At 38.2% G+C, this 16,851-nt stretch overlaps 1 protein-coding gene across 1 annotated transcript in view; it reads right to left on the reverse strand.

Moving 5' to 3' along the window:
- The window catches only part of il16 (interleukin 16), a 67,785-nt gene extending 54,338 nt beyond the window's left edge, over positions 1–13,447 (reverse strand). The window contains 1 exon segment of the mRNA XM_055154761.1: positions 13,420–13,447. Within this exon segment, the coding sequence (XP_055010736.1) occupies positions 13,420–13,432 (13 nt within the window). The 5' untranslated portion in view covers positions 13,433–13,447.
- Between the last annotated feature and the right edge of the window lie 3,404 nt (positions 13,448–16,851).

Here is a 16,851-nt window from a genome sequence, read left to right on the forward strand (position 1 = left end):
ACAACAGCAGCCATCTGTGTGAGCTGGAATTACACCACCAACCTGTGGGTCAGTGGATCTGACTACTCAATCCATGATGTTTTATGTCGAGAGTGGGATTTGAACCACCAACCTTGAGGTCAGTAGACAAACACTCTACCAAGTGACAACTATACTTTTAAATACTCTTTCTGGCCTGAAAAATTTGTTTAATTGAGCTTTAACCTTTAGTGTAAAAATGATTTCAAATAATGAAAGGTCCTATATCACGCAAATCTGACTCTGCTGAACTTTTAGTTAGGATCAAAAACATACCTGGAGTTGTTTAGTTTCATCACATATGTTTGAGTAATCCTGCATTATTAATCCTTCTATATCTCGAAAGCTCAAAATGCTCTGTTCCACCTTGTGACATCATGAAGCAGTAGTTTCCAAGTTAACAGCTCCTTTTACCTTCAGTTCAGCAACAGACTGGCAATTCCAGGACTGAATGTGTATGAAGACTAAAGATGTATGGAGTTTAAAAACACTGTGGAGTACTTTCTATATTACTATAGTGTTTTTTGCTTGATAGAAGTATGCAGAGTTTGTGTGTTAAACATGTGTGAATGAAACAAAACACAACTCCAGGTATGTTTTGGACGAGGAAACATAACACAGATAAAATGAGCCCTTTAATTATAAAATATTGAGTGAGTCCTGGCTTAACAAACAGCCTTGTGTAGTGGGATCACGAGAGTATAAGCACAGAGGCAGGCTGCAGGTCATCTCTCTGTATCTCTTTCTTATCTGAGACACTGCTCCAACCATGTGCTGTTCATGGACAAACTATTTATATCTATGTCCATTTATCGTGTGAATACATCTATGTTCAATTCATTTAAAACAGGGCGGATTTCATACAGAGCCTGAAGACTTCTGTGATCAAGACGGGGTTAGATTAGAAACTGTGACTCTTAACTATGTGTCTTAATGGTCTTAATTATATGTATAAAACCTTCTAGCCCTGTACCACAAACCTGCTCTGAAATGCATGTTATTCTCTAATTGGTAGCCTATTTTTCCATCTCTTAATACTACTGGATTTTTAAAAGGTGCACAGGGAAAATTACCTTATGTTAAAGGTCTTATATTAAACAAAATTGACTCTGGTGAGATTTAAGACACACTGTAAACTCAAACGTTCAAAATAATTAAATAGATTAAGCTGTGTATACTCAAAGTTTTAGAAACAGTTCTACTAACTTAATTATGTCAAGTTGCTGTAACATGTGTTTCTTTTTGAGTAATTTTAACTAATATTTTTTGATTAAAGGGAACTATTGTAGGTATAAGTGAGCGTACCTTAAAAACATATGAGGTACAACTTAGTAGAATTAAGTAATTAAAAAATAGCTATAACTATAACTACTATAATGTGTAATCTATGTAAGTATGTATGTATTGTTAAACGATATACATTAGACTAGAAAATGTGACTTTCACATGGCGGATCTGGGTTCAAATCCCCCTCCTACGGTGTGTATAATGTGTATATACTATGATGTGTCTGTTTGTACAATATAATGTGTGTAGATACAGCTGGACGTACAGGATTGTGTGTAAAAAATGATGAACTACAAACAAAACTGAAAATTTAATTATTCAAGTGGTTTTCAAACTCTAACTGCAAATATTTGAGTTGAGCTAAATGAACACTTTTTTTTTCTTGTTTTCTTGTTTTATTTTGAACATGTGTCTTTAACATACATATAATGCATCTTGGCAATGAAGGGGAAAAGCAGAAAATAGACGCACAAAAAATTTAATTCAGAGGTTATCAAAAGGTACAAGTAGCAAGCCATCCAAACCTTTTAAGTTCTGGAAGACTGTGACTTTTAAGTTCATCAACTTAAATAAAATAACCGAAGCAATCAACTGTCTCAATTTGTTTTAGGTCTGGTAACTTATTATATTTTTTGAGTTCTGGTAACTTATTAATGCTGCTGCTTCATCCAAACATATCTAGAGTTGTGTTTTGATTCATTCATACATGTTTGAAGGTGTATGGAGTTTAAAAACATAGTGGAGCACTTCTTTCACAACATCACATGGTGGAACTGAGTGTTTTCTCCACGTATGTTTTTGATGAGTAAACAATGGATCAAGAAATTGCATAATACGGGCCATTTAAAGATGTATGTGCACTATAAATATCGTATTAATATGTATTTTCTAGTAGGCGTCTGGCACCTTCTCATCTCCTTGCTGATACGTAAATTTAATGCCGCAATTTGTAACTTTCCAGGCAACGCAATGACATCTCCATGGAAACAAGCAGGTGGCAGACTCTTCACAACGAATCGTACACAGTGCACCTTTATTACAAAACACAAATTGCCACTGAATCTGAAATTGCAATTAGATATGTTTCCGTGATCTTTCAGTCTAGTGGGTAAAGTCGTGACATTTGTTTGTGTTTGTGGAGAGTGTAAAACTATGCCGCGTGTTTACTCCCAGCTCCAGGTGTTTACAAGTGAAAGAGTCTTAAGCAGCTGCCTCTGATTCAGCATTCATACTCAACCTGGTCTGAGCAAAGAACATACAAATATTTAGTTTTCCAAAGACCATCTGTGACTGGAGGCATAATGAGTCAAAATACGGAGTTACTACTGCAAGTTTAAAATAAGAACGAAATTTATATAGAAGTAAAGGTCTAAACCAGGATGAGCTAAAATATAAAATTTATTCACCAAAGTCTGAAGCCAGGATAAACCTTTCTATTTTGAATCAGGTCAAGTTTGGAGATGTGGTTCACAACCTTTTTCTCTCAGACACCTTTATTTTACAAAAAAAATACACTAGTTTGATTGATACTAAAGCAAAATTATAAAAAATATGTTATCAAAGCAACTGACCAACCTTGTAAAAGTAAAACCAGCCTTGCATTTGAAGGATTTATGTCAATTCATCTCATTCATCTCAATTTCATTTCTCTCCAGCGACTAGGTCAGGAATCGGAATACACTAAACGGTTTACAAGAACCCCAGAAGTGCAAGTTCGGGCACCAGCCAATCAGAGAAGAGCCATACATTCTGTGTTGCCAACGATTCCCGAGATCGAAGATTTAAAGCCGGAACAAAGAGAATGTTTGGTGAATTTTATCAAAGGAAAAGACGTTATTGCCCTTCTTCCTACGGGATTTGGGAAAAGCCAAATATACCAGTTAGCCCTGTTAGTGGCGCATTACATACGTGACCAAACAGCAGCGACTGGTTAAGTGATAAAAAGTACCCGCCTACCGTCGAGTAAACGAATTCTAACACTGTGAGATCAGACGGTTTGTACAAAATGGAACTAAGTAAAACCAGCTGATGAATCAGGCTAAAAGAACACAGTAATCATCAGAAAATGTGTTATCTAAGCAACTGACATGATATCCTCCCTTCACTATAATTCAAGCTGTCAAGTCTGGACCAAATCTGGGAAATTCATGGGACCCATTGGAAAGCATTGTGAACTCCTATAAGTTAAAGGGACAGTCCGGAATTTTGGACATAGGGCCTCATTTCCTAGTGAGCCAGAGTGTTGGAGACGTGTGGAGACACTTTTTTTTTTTTTTTTTTTTTTATTCTATCCATTCCTTGTATTTGTAGAGGTTGCTGGTGCTAGGCTAGTGCATGTCAATGGCCATAGTTATCCTGCCACTAAAAACAAATTATTATTATTTTACAAAACAAATTATTACGCCAGATTATCAATGTCGATGTCTGCATCGATAGAATAATTTCAGAAGTAAAACCAACTTTGCATTTGAAGGATTTATGTCTGAGCAACAGCAGCGAGTTGTATTTCCTGATAGAAAGTTTGGCAGCGGCGGACTGATATATGAAAAACTAGTCCCTCAACACGCGACGATTCATGTGATGCAAGGTTAGTTTTATTTCAAACATTATTCTATCAACACAGACATTCACACCGACAATTTGGCACAATAGATTTGCTTCAGGTGTTTTGTGGAGTGGGTAAGACTGTTTTTAGTGGCAGGATAACTATGCCCATTGACATGCACTAGCCTAGCACCAACGACATCTGCAAATACAAGGACTGGAAGGAATATTTTAAAAAGTGTCTCCACACGTCTCCAAAACTCTGGCTCACTAGGAAATGAGGTCCTATGTCCAAAATTCTGAACTGTCCCTTAAAAGATCTGCTGAATTATTGGAAATCCTAAACAAATGCACGGCTTTGGGGTAAACAAAGAACGAAAGAAACTCCCACATGGCCATTTAAACAATTTCTATTTGTTTTGAATAAAGTTGTCATTTAAAAAGTGAAGTTTTTAATCCATCAGTATAATAATCGTACACTGTTTCCTTGTGAGTTTGTGAATCCTCTCAGGATCATGACGCAGAGGTGTATATATATAGAAACCAGCCTAATAAAAAGCACTTGTTTGAGAGTAAGCCCCGGCCCCTTCTTATGTCATCAAAAGTGCCTCCAACTTTCCTCTCTCACATTAACTCTGCAGCTTAAACATGTCACCATTCAAACCAGGACAGGGGAGAACGGACTAAGGTAAAGTGTGTCACAAATACCAGATGTAAAATGTTCGCAATCTAAGGGAAAATCATCAATACTTGGGCAATACAGCGATCACCTCAGTAATATGATCCCAGATTGTATTGTGTACAGGCAAAATTGTTAAAATGAATTAAAGAAATGAGCTTTTTGTATGAACTGAAAGGATAAGCTGAAATTTGGTTTATCCAGACAGTTTTCAGAATGAGGTAATACCAGAAATAAACTGTTCCATCTTGGTGCAATTAAAAATATGATTTCTTTTGAATGGCAAAATGACAAAACGGCTCTTGCAGGAAACTGAAACTCATGAGTGTATTTAGTTTTTAGTTTTAACACAAAGAGAGGTCCCTATCATGCCCCACTGACCAGAGACCCTGCTGTTGAATCAGGATAAACACTGTATGAAGTTGAGTATAATTAATCTCCTATTAGTAGGGATGTGTAACGATATCAAAGTCTCACGATAAGATACTGTCACGGTATGAACTTCACAGTACGATTTTTATTGCGATATTGTAGAAAAGCTCACGATATGGGGGGGAGACTCACGATAAGGGATGTAACGATATCCAAATCTCTTGGTACGATATTTTCATGATATACATCTCACAGTACGATATTTATTGAGATATTTTGTGGAGGTTTACAAAACTGTTAACTGTTTTTCCTCTTAAAATGCCTTGACAAGACTTAACCCAAAGAATTAAGACTTAAAAGTGCTTAAGAACTGCTATTACTTCTTGTAGTCTTCACTGAAATGGAGCAAAGGATCATGGTCTATGTAGTTCCCTCTGTTTATGCTGCACCATAATTCTTAATTTAAACGAAGAGACTTGTAATTCGATATATTGTGATGGTCCACGATATTATTGTGAGAACTTTTGACCTTGATCCCTACCTATTAGTATTTGTAACACTTTTCAAGATACACAAATCTCTTTACTTCGTGTCATTGATTCAGTCCAGAATTTAGGCATTTGTAAGTTACTAATGTCGCCTCAACTGCCCTGAGGTAGACGGACGAGAACAAGAAGGATATCGGCCCTTCTGAGCATCACCAACCATTCACGTACCACATTCATACAAGGTGGGTGAAGTGTCTTGCCAATGAACACAATAAAAGTATGTATTTGTCTGGGCAGAGTAAAAATCAGTGTATCTCTGCTTAGAGCACTGATTTGGCAATATTTTCTTTTATAATGTTGTTTCCTCATCACAAACAGACCAGGAATTGTGTTTTGTTTCATTCACACATGTTTAACACACAAACCCTACATACAGTTTTTAGGCTGAATTCTTGCAAATGGCAAATGGAAAACACTCTTACACTTTGTGATGTAATGTGATAATACAGGAAGTGCTCCACTGTGTTTTTAAACTCCATATGCCTTCACTAGAATCATTTGGATAATTTCAGCCCTGGAACTGCTCATCAATGAAACAAACAAACAAAAAAAACAAAAACACACTATTTTCTCCATTACTTGTTTCCAAAACCAAAATAAAAAAAACAGATAACGATTTGTTTTTTCAGTTTTCAATTTTGTGTTTGAAATGAATAATGGAAAAAACGGATAACGGCCATTTCCCGTTTTCATGACTTAAACCGCGATGCCGGATTTTTGTGCCGCATACTGACTGAACCAGGACTGAACTAGGACTAAACCAGGACTGAACCGGGACTAAAACAGGACTGAACCAGGACTAAAACAGGACTAAAACAGCTGTAAACCAGGTCTAAAACAGGACTAAACCAGGACTGAACCAGGACTGAACCAGGACTAAATCAGGTCTAAACCAGGACTAAACCAGGACTAAACCAGGACTGATCCCAGGACTGAACCAGGACTAAACCAGGACTAAACAAGGACTAAACTATTCATTAAAACACAAAATCAAAAACTTTTTTTTTATGTTGTTACTTTTGGTTTTATTTTTTTTAAAATGACTGAACCAATGATACATGGATTCTAACACTTCATGACATCACAAGGTGGAACAAAGCATTTGAGCTTTGGGGATGCAAACAGCCTTATAATGCAGCATTACTCAGACAAATGTGAATGAAACAAAACACAACTCCAGGTATATTTTTGAGGAGGTAACAACATTATAACAACTTAAAGCTCACAAGAGTCACTTTTAAGACCTTTAAATCTTAATTATCTTTATCAGTTGTTTCATTCAAATCAGGTTCAGGAAGCAGAACACATAAGTCAGACAGCATTGCCGTTTATAGTTCCACATGTTCATTGTCAAGAGTTCAGGCCACACGACATCTCCCATATTTAGCTGTACAATGATTTAAATAGCACTTTTCATCACGGCCCATTGACCTAAAGAAGTCTAGTCTCCAGAGCATAAAGTTGTGAGTGAATATTCAAACTGTCTCAGTGAATGCTGGCTCTATGGGGCCGCACAGAGCTCCATTCAGAGGAGGAGGGGGTGGAGCTTTAGATGAACAGAAGGGGGCAGTGTGGGAGACACCTGCAGGAAAAAACACTCAGACTGACCACAAATGAGCCAACAACTAAGAAACAATTCAGGTCAATGTGATGTGTGAGGAAAAGTGGCTAAAATAATAAAGATACACAGTGAGGGTTTTTATTGCGACTATGGACCTTTCTGTTAAAGATTTTGTTATTCTTCTTACTGCCAGTAGATGGAGTCATGAGTGTAAATGACAAATAACATAACAACTAGGGGTGGGCGATATCTCGATATTTTTAATATATCGAGATTTTTTTAAAACTCGATATGAATTCTGACATATCGTATATATCGATATAATGCTTGTATTAAATTTTGATTTCGCCGCTTCGCCTGTTTGTCTTCTCTGTCGCCGCCCGCGTGTCCCCGCCTCCCTGATTTTGTTCGCTCATGTCTCCTTCACTCGTCACTATCGCTGTGAATGCTGAAAGTTGCTGCCAGTGAAAAGCTTCTAGCGCCACGAAACTTTTCCACCATTTACAGACAAAACCATCAGCAACACATCCTCACATTCCACCAAGTCGTGTCCTTTAGTCCAAAAGAAGTTGAACCGCAAGAGCGGACACGTGGAGTGCGCTGTTTATGCAAATTAGCCATGCGCTTTTTAAGTTTCGTTTCTGTAAAACGTAAACAAGTCTGCGCAAAGCTGCAAAAAATAAAATAAAAATAATTAACACTATAATCTCAAACGGGCTGATATGGCTCTTGATTCGTTATGCGAAATATCTTGTAAAGTTTAGTAATGTAAATTCTATTTATGCAGAAGATTTTAATTAATAATCTGTTGCAGTGTCACTTGTACAAAAGTGTTTGGAAACGTTGGGTTTGATCTGCAGTGGATTGTGGGAAACCTCAGAGCTCCTTACTGCTGGATAGGAACATGGATCTGTTAAAATAAGGAACATCCTGAGCTTCTTCTGTTAAAAGAGTTCATGGTTATGGTTATGGTCTGGATAACAGAGTTAATGCAAAGATGAGCTTGTGTTGAGTTGTTTTATTTATGAATGAAACAAAGGAAATATGTTTTATTTCTTTTATTTGACAGTTAATTATTATTTATGTAATTAGGGTTTTTTGTAATCTTAAATGTTCCTATATGAACTGCCTACTTCTTACACTTTAAATTTAAAAAAAAAAAAAGGACCTTGTGGAATTTGGCATATTTGTTTTTGCAGTTTTCCGTTTTAGGGATTTATTTTTTCCTGTACAGATATCGAGATATTTATCGTATATCGAGATATAGCAAAATATATCGAGATATATTTTTTGATCCATATCACCCAGTCCTAATGACAACAATAAATAATAGCACAACTTGAAAGTTTTTTGTTTGGTTTAATCTAAAAGTAGTTTAAAGTTAATTAAGTCAATATATGGTTCATCCCTGATTAGCATCTGGTTGGTGGTTGGCTCCAAGAATCACCTCAGTTTAGCTTCGCTCCTTTTCCCCTTCTCTTCTTCTTTCAGCGACATCAAAAAATTGACTTTCTTTTGCGGCGAACTGCTTGTGGATTCTTGTGGAACTGCGAGAAAGCCACAGTTTGAAAAAGCCTCTAAGAACCGCTGCATAAACCACATAATCCCTGCACGCCGACGAGTCACTTACACTAGAAACGTAGGGAGTTTGATTGACAACCTAACAGCCAATAAAAAATGAGGGAGCCTTGTTTTCTATTAGCTGATGTTTATCTGGCCTCACTATGTCCATAGTTGATAGATTTTCATTCTTTTTTTTTTTTGGTCATCATAATTACAAGGCTGCTGCGTCTCTGTAATGGTATTTTAAACTTTCACTGACAATTTGAAACAAACAAAAAAAAATCCTCCATACAATCTGTAAGCAAAGTTATGCGCAGTGTGACAACATAATTTTAATGAATAATTTCATTGTTCAATATAGATAAATGCCAAAGTTCAGACTTTATGAGATTTGTTGATAAATAGTAATTGTTGATCACTTAGATTAGAGATCGTTATATAATAAATGGTTAAATGGTTAAAAGGTACTAGTCCAATGAGATTCATTTGGTCTTCCGATATTCTATGTTATTAGGTTCACGTCATCACTCTGAGGAAGACGCTAGTGAGCAGTCGAAACTGTCAGGTATGAAATAACACCCTGGGTCTGAAAAAAGAACCTAATAACATAGTAAATGGTACTCACTGTAAGAACTAATTGTTTTATTTCATTTTTTTGTAGCTTTTAGTATTCAAGACCATCATTTCAACCGGGCTGCTACAATGAGCTGCACTCAGAATCTTGGTTATACACTTATTTCCTCATAATTTAACAGTGTTGTCTAACTTGATTTTGATACTAAGGAATAGACTTAATACTCAATACAGATTCTGATACTATGATGTTCCTTTAGAAGATATAATGTAATTTTCAACATTAAATCCTAGTAATTTGTTTATATTACCATGTGGTATAATATCTGTGTAATCCCAATGGTCCAGGTAGGTTTCATTGGCGTCCTTGGGCTACTGGTACTTGGTCTTTGAGTATACTTGTCTATGTGCTCTTATACTTGTTCTGATACAGCTCAAGATCATTCTAAAGCTATTCAGGAAAGGTTCGTTTTTGTCCTGTGAATGTGACTATTTTGGACATAGGACCTCATTTCCTAGTGAGCCAGAGTGTTGGAGACGCGTGGAGACACTTTTTTAAATATTCCATCCAGTCCTTGTATTTGCAGAGGTCGCTGGTGGTAGACTAGTGCATGTCAATGGCCATAGTTATCCTACCACTAAAAACAGTGTTACCCACTCCACAAAACACCCAAAGTAAATCTATTATTACACCAGAGTGTCAATGTAAATGTCTGTGTTGATAGAATAATGTTTGAAATAAAACTAACCTTGCGTCACATGAATCGTCGCATTTTGTGGGACTATTTTCTCATATATCAGTCCACCGCTGTCAAAGTTTTCTATCAGGAAGTACAACTTGCTGCTGCTGCTCAGACATAAATTCTTCAAATTCAAGATTGGTTTTACTTCTAAAATTATTCTGTCGACACAGACATTTACATCAACAGTCTGGCGTAATAATTGTTTTGCTTCAGGTGTTTTGTGGAGCGGGTAAGACTGTTTTTAGTGGTAGGATAACTATGGCCATTGACATGCACTAGCCTAGCACCAGCGACCTCTGCAAATACAAGGACTGGATGGAATATTTTTAAAAGTGTCTCCACATGTCTCCAACACTCTGGCTCACTAGGAAATGAGGTCCTATGTCCAAAATTCAGGACTGTCCCTTTAAGTCAGATGCATGTTGGTCTTTGCAGTCTTTCCTCACAACTTTGAGTACAGTTTCAGTCTATAAAAGTGACTAAAGAAAACACAAAAAACTATAAATAATGGGCTGAAAATTTACAGTTTAGACATATTTGGGTACAAACATTAGAATGGTAAAGTTAAACATGTTATAATGCTGCTTCTTTGTCAAAAACACAGCAGCCAATTAAGCCTCCCTCTGCAAATAAGTGATTAAAAACTGCTCAAACATGCACAAATCACTCCAAATACAACTGCAAATGAGTAAATGGTGAGAGGAAACAACTATGAAAAGCTTTGAAAAGTTGATTTTACATATTAGAACTGATTAAAGAACAACAAAAAATTCAAATATCTTTCACTATGTAGTTAATAATCTTTGAACTTCACAGCTTCACAAGTTTTATCCTAACGCTGCTTTGCTACTTCACCTCTCTGTGTCCTTGCGCCCTCTGCTGGCTTTTGATGCACACAAACATTAAAACCAAAATACATTTCATTGTTTTCTAAGTGTATTTAAGCTGTTCCATTTGCCAAAAGTGTTCAAAAGTAGTTTCAGAGTGTATCCATTCATACTTTTCACACAAACAAAACACTAAAACGAACTGAGACTCAACACAGACGTAAACCAGGACTAAACCAGGACTAAAAACAAGACTAAAAACAGGACCAAACAAGTACAAGGGTGAACGCAACCTTGGCCTCTCATTTAGTGTACTGACTGCTAAACAAACAACAAACAACAACAAAAACTTACTTCGATATAAAGTAAAATTGGAGTTAAAATGAAAACATCCATTAATTCTGCCACTACTACATTTATTATTATTAGTAGTAGTAGCAGTAGTAGCAGCAGCAGTAGTAGTAGTATAAGTAGTAGTTTACGTCTTAGAATATGCCAAGTCTAAATAAACTGCAGTAAAAATACCTGAAATTGTCCGTTCATCAGAGTCTCTTGAGTTGAGTGTGTATCTGAGTACCTCCTGAACTTGACTGAGCTCTGGATTTCTCACAGGGCAGTGAAGTCCTGTCGTATCAGTGAGGAATGAGACCTGCCCCTATTTGTGAGGTTAAACACCAATGGTCTGGCCCATACACGGGGTCTGGTCAGAAATTCTCAGCCTGGTTTTTACAATAATTTATTTATTTAATCATTTAAATGTAAGTTTGCCAGAATTTACATTTATTTATTTTTTATGAAAAATTGGGTAAAATTAAAGGTTTGCATTGCAATTCCAGCACTCTCTTGTTTTGTTACTCCACTTCTTTAGATATTTGCTATTCAGTAATAGATCCTCTAATATCATAGTGTTTAACTTTCTAGAGATGAAAGTCGACTGAGTAACGTTATGTTTTATGCCATACTGTGGAATATTAGTAGCCAGGCTAGTGCCACCTAGTGCCTCCGCTCAGTTTCATTTCTCTCCAGCAACTAGGTCAGGAATCGGAATACACTAGATGGTTTGCAAGAACCCCGGAAGTTGTAGACTGAGCACCGGCCAATCAGCGAAGAGCTGTGAAGCCATGACGTCAAACTCAAGCGCGTGTCCTGGTCCCTTTTGTGGTACAGCACAACAGTAAACAAAACGGTCAAGATGGTTGTAGACGAAGACATACATTTTATGCTGGCAACAGTTCCCGGGGAAAGACATTATTGGCCTTCTTCCTATGGGATTTGGCACATTACATACATCACGACCAAATAGCAGTGATTGGTTAAATAAAGAAACTACCTGCCTACCGTCAAGTGAATGAATCCTAATGTTGCGAGGTCAGATGGTTCCCACGAACTGGTTGATGAGTCAGGCTAGAATATTATAGCTAGAGGGACAAAAATTGGAATGGAAACAGCAGTAGGAGGCCCTCCTCTAAGTCAGAGTCAGGTTTGTGGAAATGCAAGCTCGCTCACAGTAAGGACGCAGGTTTTTCTATTTTTGAATGCAATAAAACTATCCATAATACATATACCATGGCGTTAAATGTATAAATGTTAAAATTATTTTCAACTTGTATCCCTTCATACACATTACTGCTATATTCCATATCGCCGAATCATTTTATAAATTGCTCCTCTTTGGTCTTCCTCTAGGCCTCCTGTTTCTAGCTCTCCTCCTCCTCTTCCTCCATCCTCTGTACAATTTATTCAGTCTCTTCTGCATCTTTAACTTTTTTTTTTGTCTTTTTTTTTTTTTAGTCCTTTTATGCTTAGTCATTTCACTTTATTTTTGTCTTTCCCAATAAAGCCATCACCTGACCTGTCCGCACTTGGTTTCATGGTTACCTGTCCTGGTCTAGTTCAGGTTTAGCTTCAGATTTAGTCCCAGTCTAGTCTCAATTTTGATTTGATGTGTTTTCACATATGAACACAGCCATGAACCAAGCAGCATAGTAACTATTTTTATTTGTTTGAAGTAAAATTAAAATTCAAAGAGCTGAAAAGTAAGAATCAAAGAAAAGAAACAATATACTTTTAAGTATTTGTGTAAAAAGTATTGCTACTCCTATCTTAATTTTTGTCTGTCTTACAATCAAGTGACATCATAGTAGGTGGTGGTAGTACTAGTAGTAATAGGTAGTAGCAGTGGCAGTAGTAGTAGTAGTAGTAGTAATAGTAGGTGGCAGTAGTAGTAGTAGTAGTAGTAGTAGTAGTAGTAGTAGTAGTAGTAGTAGTAGTAGTAGTTGGTAATAGTAGTAGCAGGTAGCAGCAGCAGTAGTAGAAGTACTAGTAGGTAGCAGTAGTAGTAGTAGTAGTAGTATTGTAAACATATTTTAGCCCATAATTTCTTTTAGATTCTTTTAAGTCCAGGTTTAGTCCAAGGAAAGACCTGGTTTAGTCCTGGTGGCTTAGTCCTGGTTTAGACCTGTCTTAGACCTGGTTTAATCCTGGTTTAATCCTGGTTTAGACCTGGCTTAGACCTGGTTTAGACCTGGTTTAGACCTGGTTTAGTCCTGGTTTAGTCCTGGTTTAGTCCTGGTTTAGTCCTGGTTTAGTCTCAGTCTGCTCTGTACTTCTTATCAAAACATGCACTGTACCTTTAAGTCTCATATTCAGTCACAGAAACATCAGAGCTGAAAAATGCACATGTGTTTTGAGTCTGTGAACTCACCGTAGTCCAGCATGATGTGTTCAAGCTCCAGGTGCAAAGTGGGAAAAAAAAATAAAAAATCTTCTGCGACCGCTGAACAGTCACCAGTCTCTGAATAACGTTACACTGGTCTGATTTTCAACCACTTCTTTCTGTATAATTTGTGTGTGTGTTGCTCCATGCTGGTCCCTCCTCTTTCTCTTTCACTCTCTCCCTCCTCCTTCCCTCTTTCTCCTCCTACTCGTCCCCCTTCTGTCCTCTCTCCACCTCTCTCTCCCTGCTCTCTGTCTTTTTCTCTATCACTCTCCCTCTCTGCCCTCTCTTTCTTCCTTCCCCTCTATCCTCCCTCTCCCTCTCCTCTCTGCTTTCTTTCTGTCTGCACACTGTATATTTCTCTCTCACTCCCTCCTCTTCCCCTCCCTCTTCTTTTTTCTCTCTCTCCCTCTGTCCTACCCCCCTTCGTCCTCTTTCTCTTCTCCCTCTTCCCTTCTACTTTCTCTTCTTCGCCACTTTCTCTGCCCTCTTTCTCACCCCTCTATCCCCTCTCTCTTTTTTTCTCACTGCCTACCTCTCTCTCACTCACTCCCTCTCTCCCCCTCTCTCTCCCTGCTCTCCTTTTTTCTCTTTCCCTCTTCTACCCTACTTTCCCTTTCTCTCCCTCCTCTTTCTCTCTCTTTGTTTAATTCCTCTTCAACTCCCCTCTCTCCCCCACTCCACTTTCTCTGCCCTTTCTTTCTTCCCCTCTATCCTCCCTCTCTCTCTTTTTTTTCTCACTGCCTCCCTCTCTCTCACTCACTCTCTTTCCTCCAGCCCTTACCCTCCCCTCTCTCTTTCTCTCTCCTCTTTCCCCTCCCTCTCTCCCTTCTCTTTCTATCTCTCCCTCTTCTATCTTAATTGCCCTTTCTTTCTCTCCCTCTTCTTCCCCTCCCTCCCTCCCTCCCTCTTCCTCTCTTGCTCCCTTCCTCTCTATCCTCTCTCTCTCTCTCTTTCTCACTGTCTGCATCTCTCTCACTCACTCTCTCTCTCTCTCGTCCTCTTTCCCTCCCCCTCTCTCCCTCTTTTTCTTTCTCATTCTCCCCTCTCACTTCTTTCACTCCCTCTTCTTTCTCTCTTTGTTTAACTCCTCTTCCCCTCTCTCTCTCTCTCTCACTGCCCGCCTCTCTCTCACTCTCAATCTCTCTCCCTTGTCCCTTCCCCTCCACTGTCTCTCCCTCTTCTCCCCTGCTCTATCTCTCTCTCCTCTATCTCCCCTTCTCTTTCCCTTCTGCTCTCTTGTCTTTCTCTCTCCCCTTTCCCCTCTATCCTCCCTCTCTCTCCTCTCTCTTTTTTCTCCCACTCTTCTTTCTTTCTCTCTCCCTACTGTTTTTTTTTTCTCTCTCCTCTCTCTCTCCTAACTCCCCACGCTCTCCCTCTTTCTCCCTCTCTCTAAAAAAAAACACACTTTATGCACAACACTCTCTCCCCAAACCTCTGCTTTCTCTTTTTCCTGTGAGGCTGCTCCAAAGGGAAACACATGACAGATTTAACAGGGCCCAGAGTCACACCTCCTTCACTCGGGCCCAGAGCAGCCAGGTCCCATTACAACACTCTTAGAGTCACTGTTATAGTCCACCGCGGGCCCACAGCATGAATGGACAGTCTGTAGTGACGGCCAGAGCACGCACTTAAACTCTAAATCCGCTCATTATTCAGGAGGAGGAGGGTCAGCTGAGTCAAAGTCAAGCGCAGGTTAATGGAAAAATAAAACTGAGGATTTGAACAAGGCTGGTTGTTTAGGCGGTGATAGAAAAGTGCCGTTATTTGGAAGAATAGCTCCACTGCAAAAAACAAAACAAAATCATGAATAAGACTTTTTGTACTTAAAATAAATGAAATTCTGTTATCGTTTACAGTGTTGGGGACTAACAGATTACATGTACTGGTGTTAGGTAATCAGAGACAAATTATGAGTAACTGTATTCAGTTACAGTTACTGTTTCAGTGAGTGGTAATTGGATTACAGATACTTTGTTGAAATAAATGGATTACACAGAGGTATTTTCCTTTTTTCACATTTTGGGCTATTCCCTTTTGTTTGTTTGTTTTTTTGTTTTTTGTTTTTTTTGTATTTCCACTCATTGCCGGACACTAAACCAGGTCTAAAACCAGGTGTAAAACCAGGTGTAAACCAGGTGTAAAACCAGGTCCAAACCAATTCTAAAGCAGGACTAAACCAGGACTAAAGCAGGACTAAAACCAGGTCTAAACCAGGTCCAAACCAGGTCTAAACCAGGACTAAACCAGGTCTAAACTAGGTCTAAACCAGGACTAAACCAGGTCTAAACCAGGATTCAACAGGCCTAAACCATGCCATGTGGACCATGTCTCCACCTCTTCTATCAATAATATGTTTAATTTGGTTAAGTAAAGTTTGGGCTTTTTATTTTCTTTTATCAGATAAAACATCTTATGTTACAATATCCTCGTCTTTGCTTCTCTACAGTAAATCAAGTAATCCAAAGTATTCAGATTACGTTACTCACTTCAAGTAATTTAATGGATTACGTTACAAACTACATTTTGGGGTATGTAATCTGTAATCTGTAGGGGAATACATTTTAAAAGTCACCTTCCCAACACTGATTGTTTAATAGTGTTTGGTACTTTTGCTTCAGCTTGGACCCTTTCTATCATGATCCATGTCAGAGTCGGCGTCAGAGCACATCTACTGGAGGGGCATGGGTCACCAGCAGGGGGGGACACTGCCATTTGAGAAATATTTTGACGCGGTGGAGTCATACACAGCAGACATGCTATCAAACACGTTTTTCTTTAACAGTATTAGGCCAATTATGTGTTGTTATTATTATCATTATTATATTAAGATTATTATTATTAGCTGCAGTAGTTGTTGAGGTTGTATGGTAGACGATACACACACAAGACAATAATAAAAGGTTGAGGTTTATTAAAAAACAATAAGTCCTGCCACTGGTTGTAAACATTAAACAACAGCCTCTCCTCAAAAACACCTCTGAACTAGAAATAGGTACGCATCGGACAGCACCGGGCCTGTAGTGAGCGTGGTACGAAGTCCAGTCCGGTCCTGTCCTATAGAGACCTGAGACTTGAGGGACCGGGACTAAAACAGGACTAAAACAGGCCTAAACCAGGCCTAAAACAGGCCTAAACCAGGACTAAACCAGGACTAAACCAGGACTAACCAGGACTAAACCAGGACTAAACCAGGACCAGTGGCGGCTGATGGTATAATTTTTGGGAGGGGCACCAAGGGCAAAATTATAAATATATATAATGAATAATATATGCATTATATATATATAGGCTGTAGTATTATAACAAATACCAGAAACAGACATTTTGGTTAGTATTGGCTGAACAGTATCGATCAGAACACAACAATGAACAGCCAAACACAAAACTTTAAACAACACAACGTAACACGCCGCTCAC

This window comes from Boleophthalmus pectinirostris, unplaced genomic scaffold, assembly GCF_026225935.1.
Source record: "Boleophthalmus pectinirostris isolate CB_2022bp ecotype Guang Dong unplaced genomic scaffold, ASM2622593v1 HiC_scaffold_19, whole genome shotgun sequence".
NCBI classification, from domain to species: domain Eukaryota; kingdom Metazoa; phylum Chordata; class Actinopteri; order Gobiiformes; family Gobiidae; genus Boleophthalmus; species Boleophthalmus pectinirostris.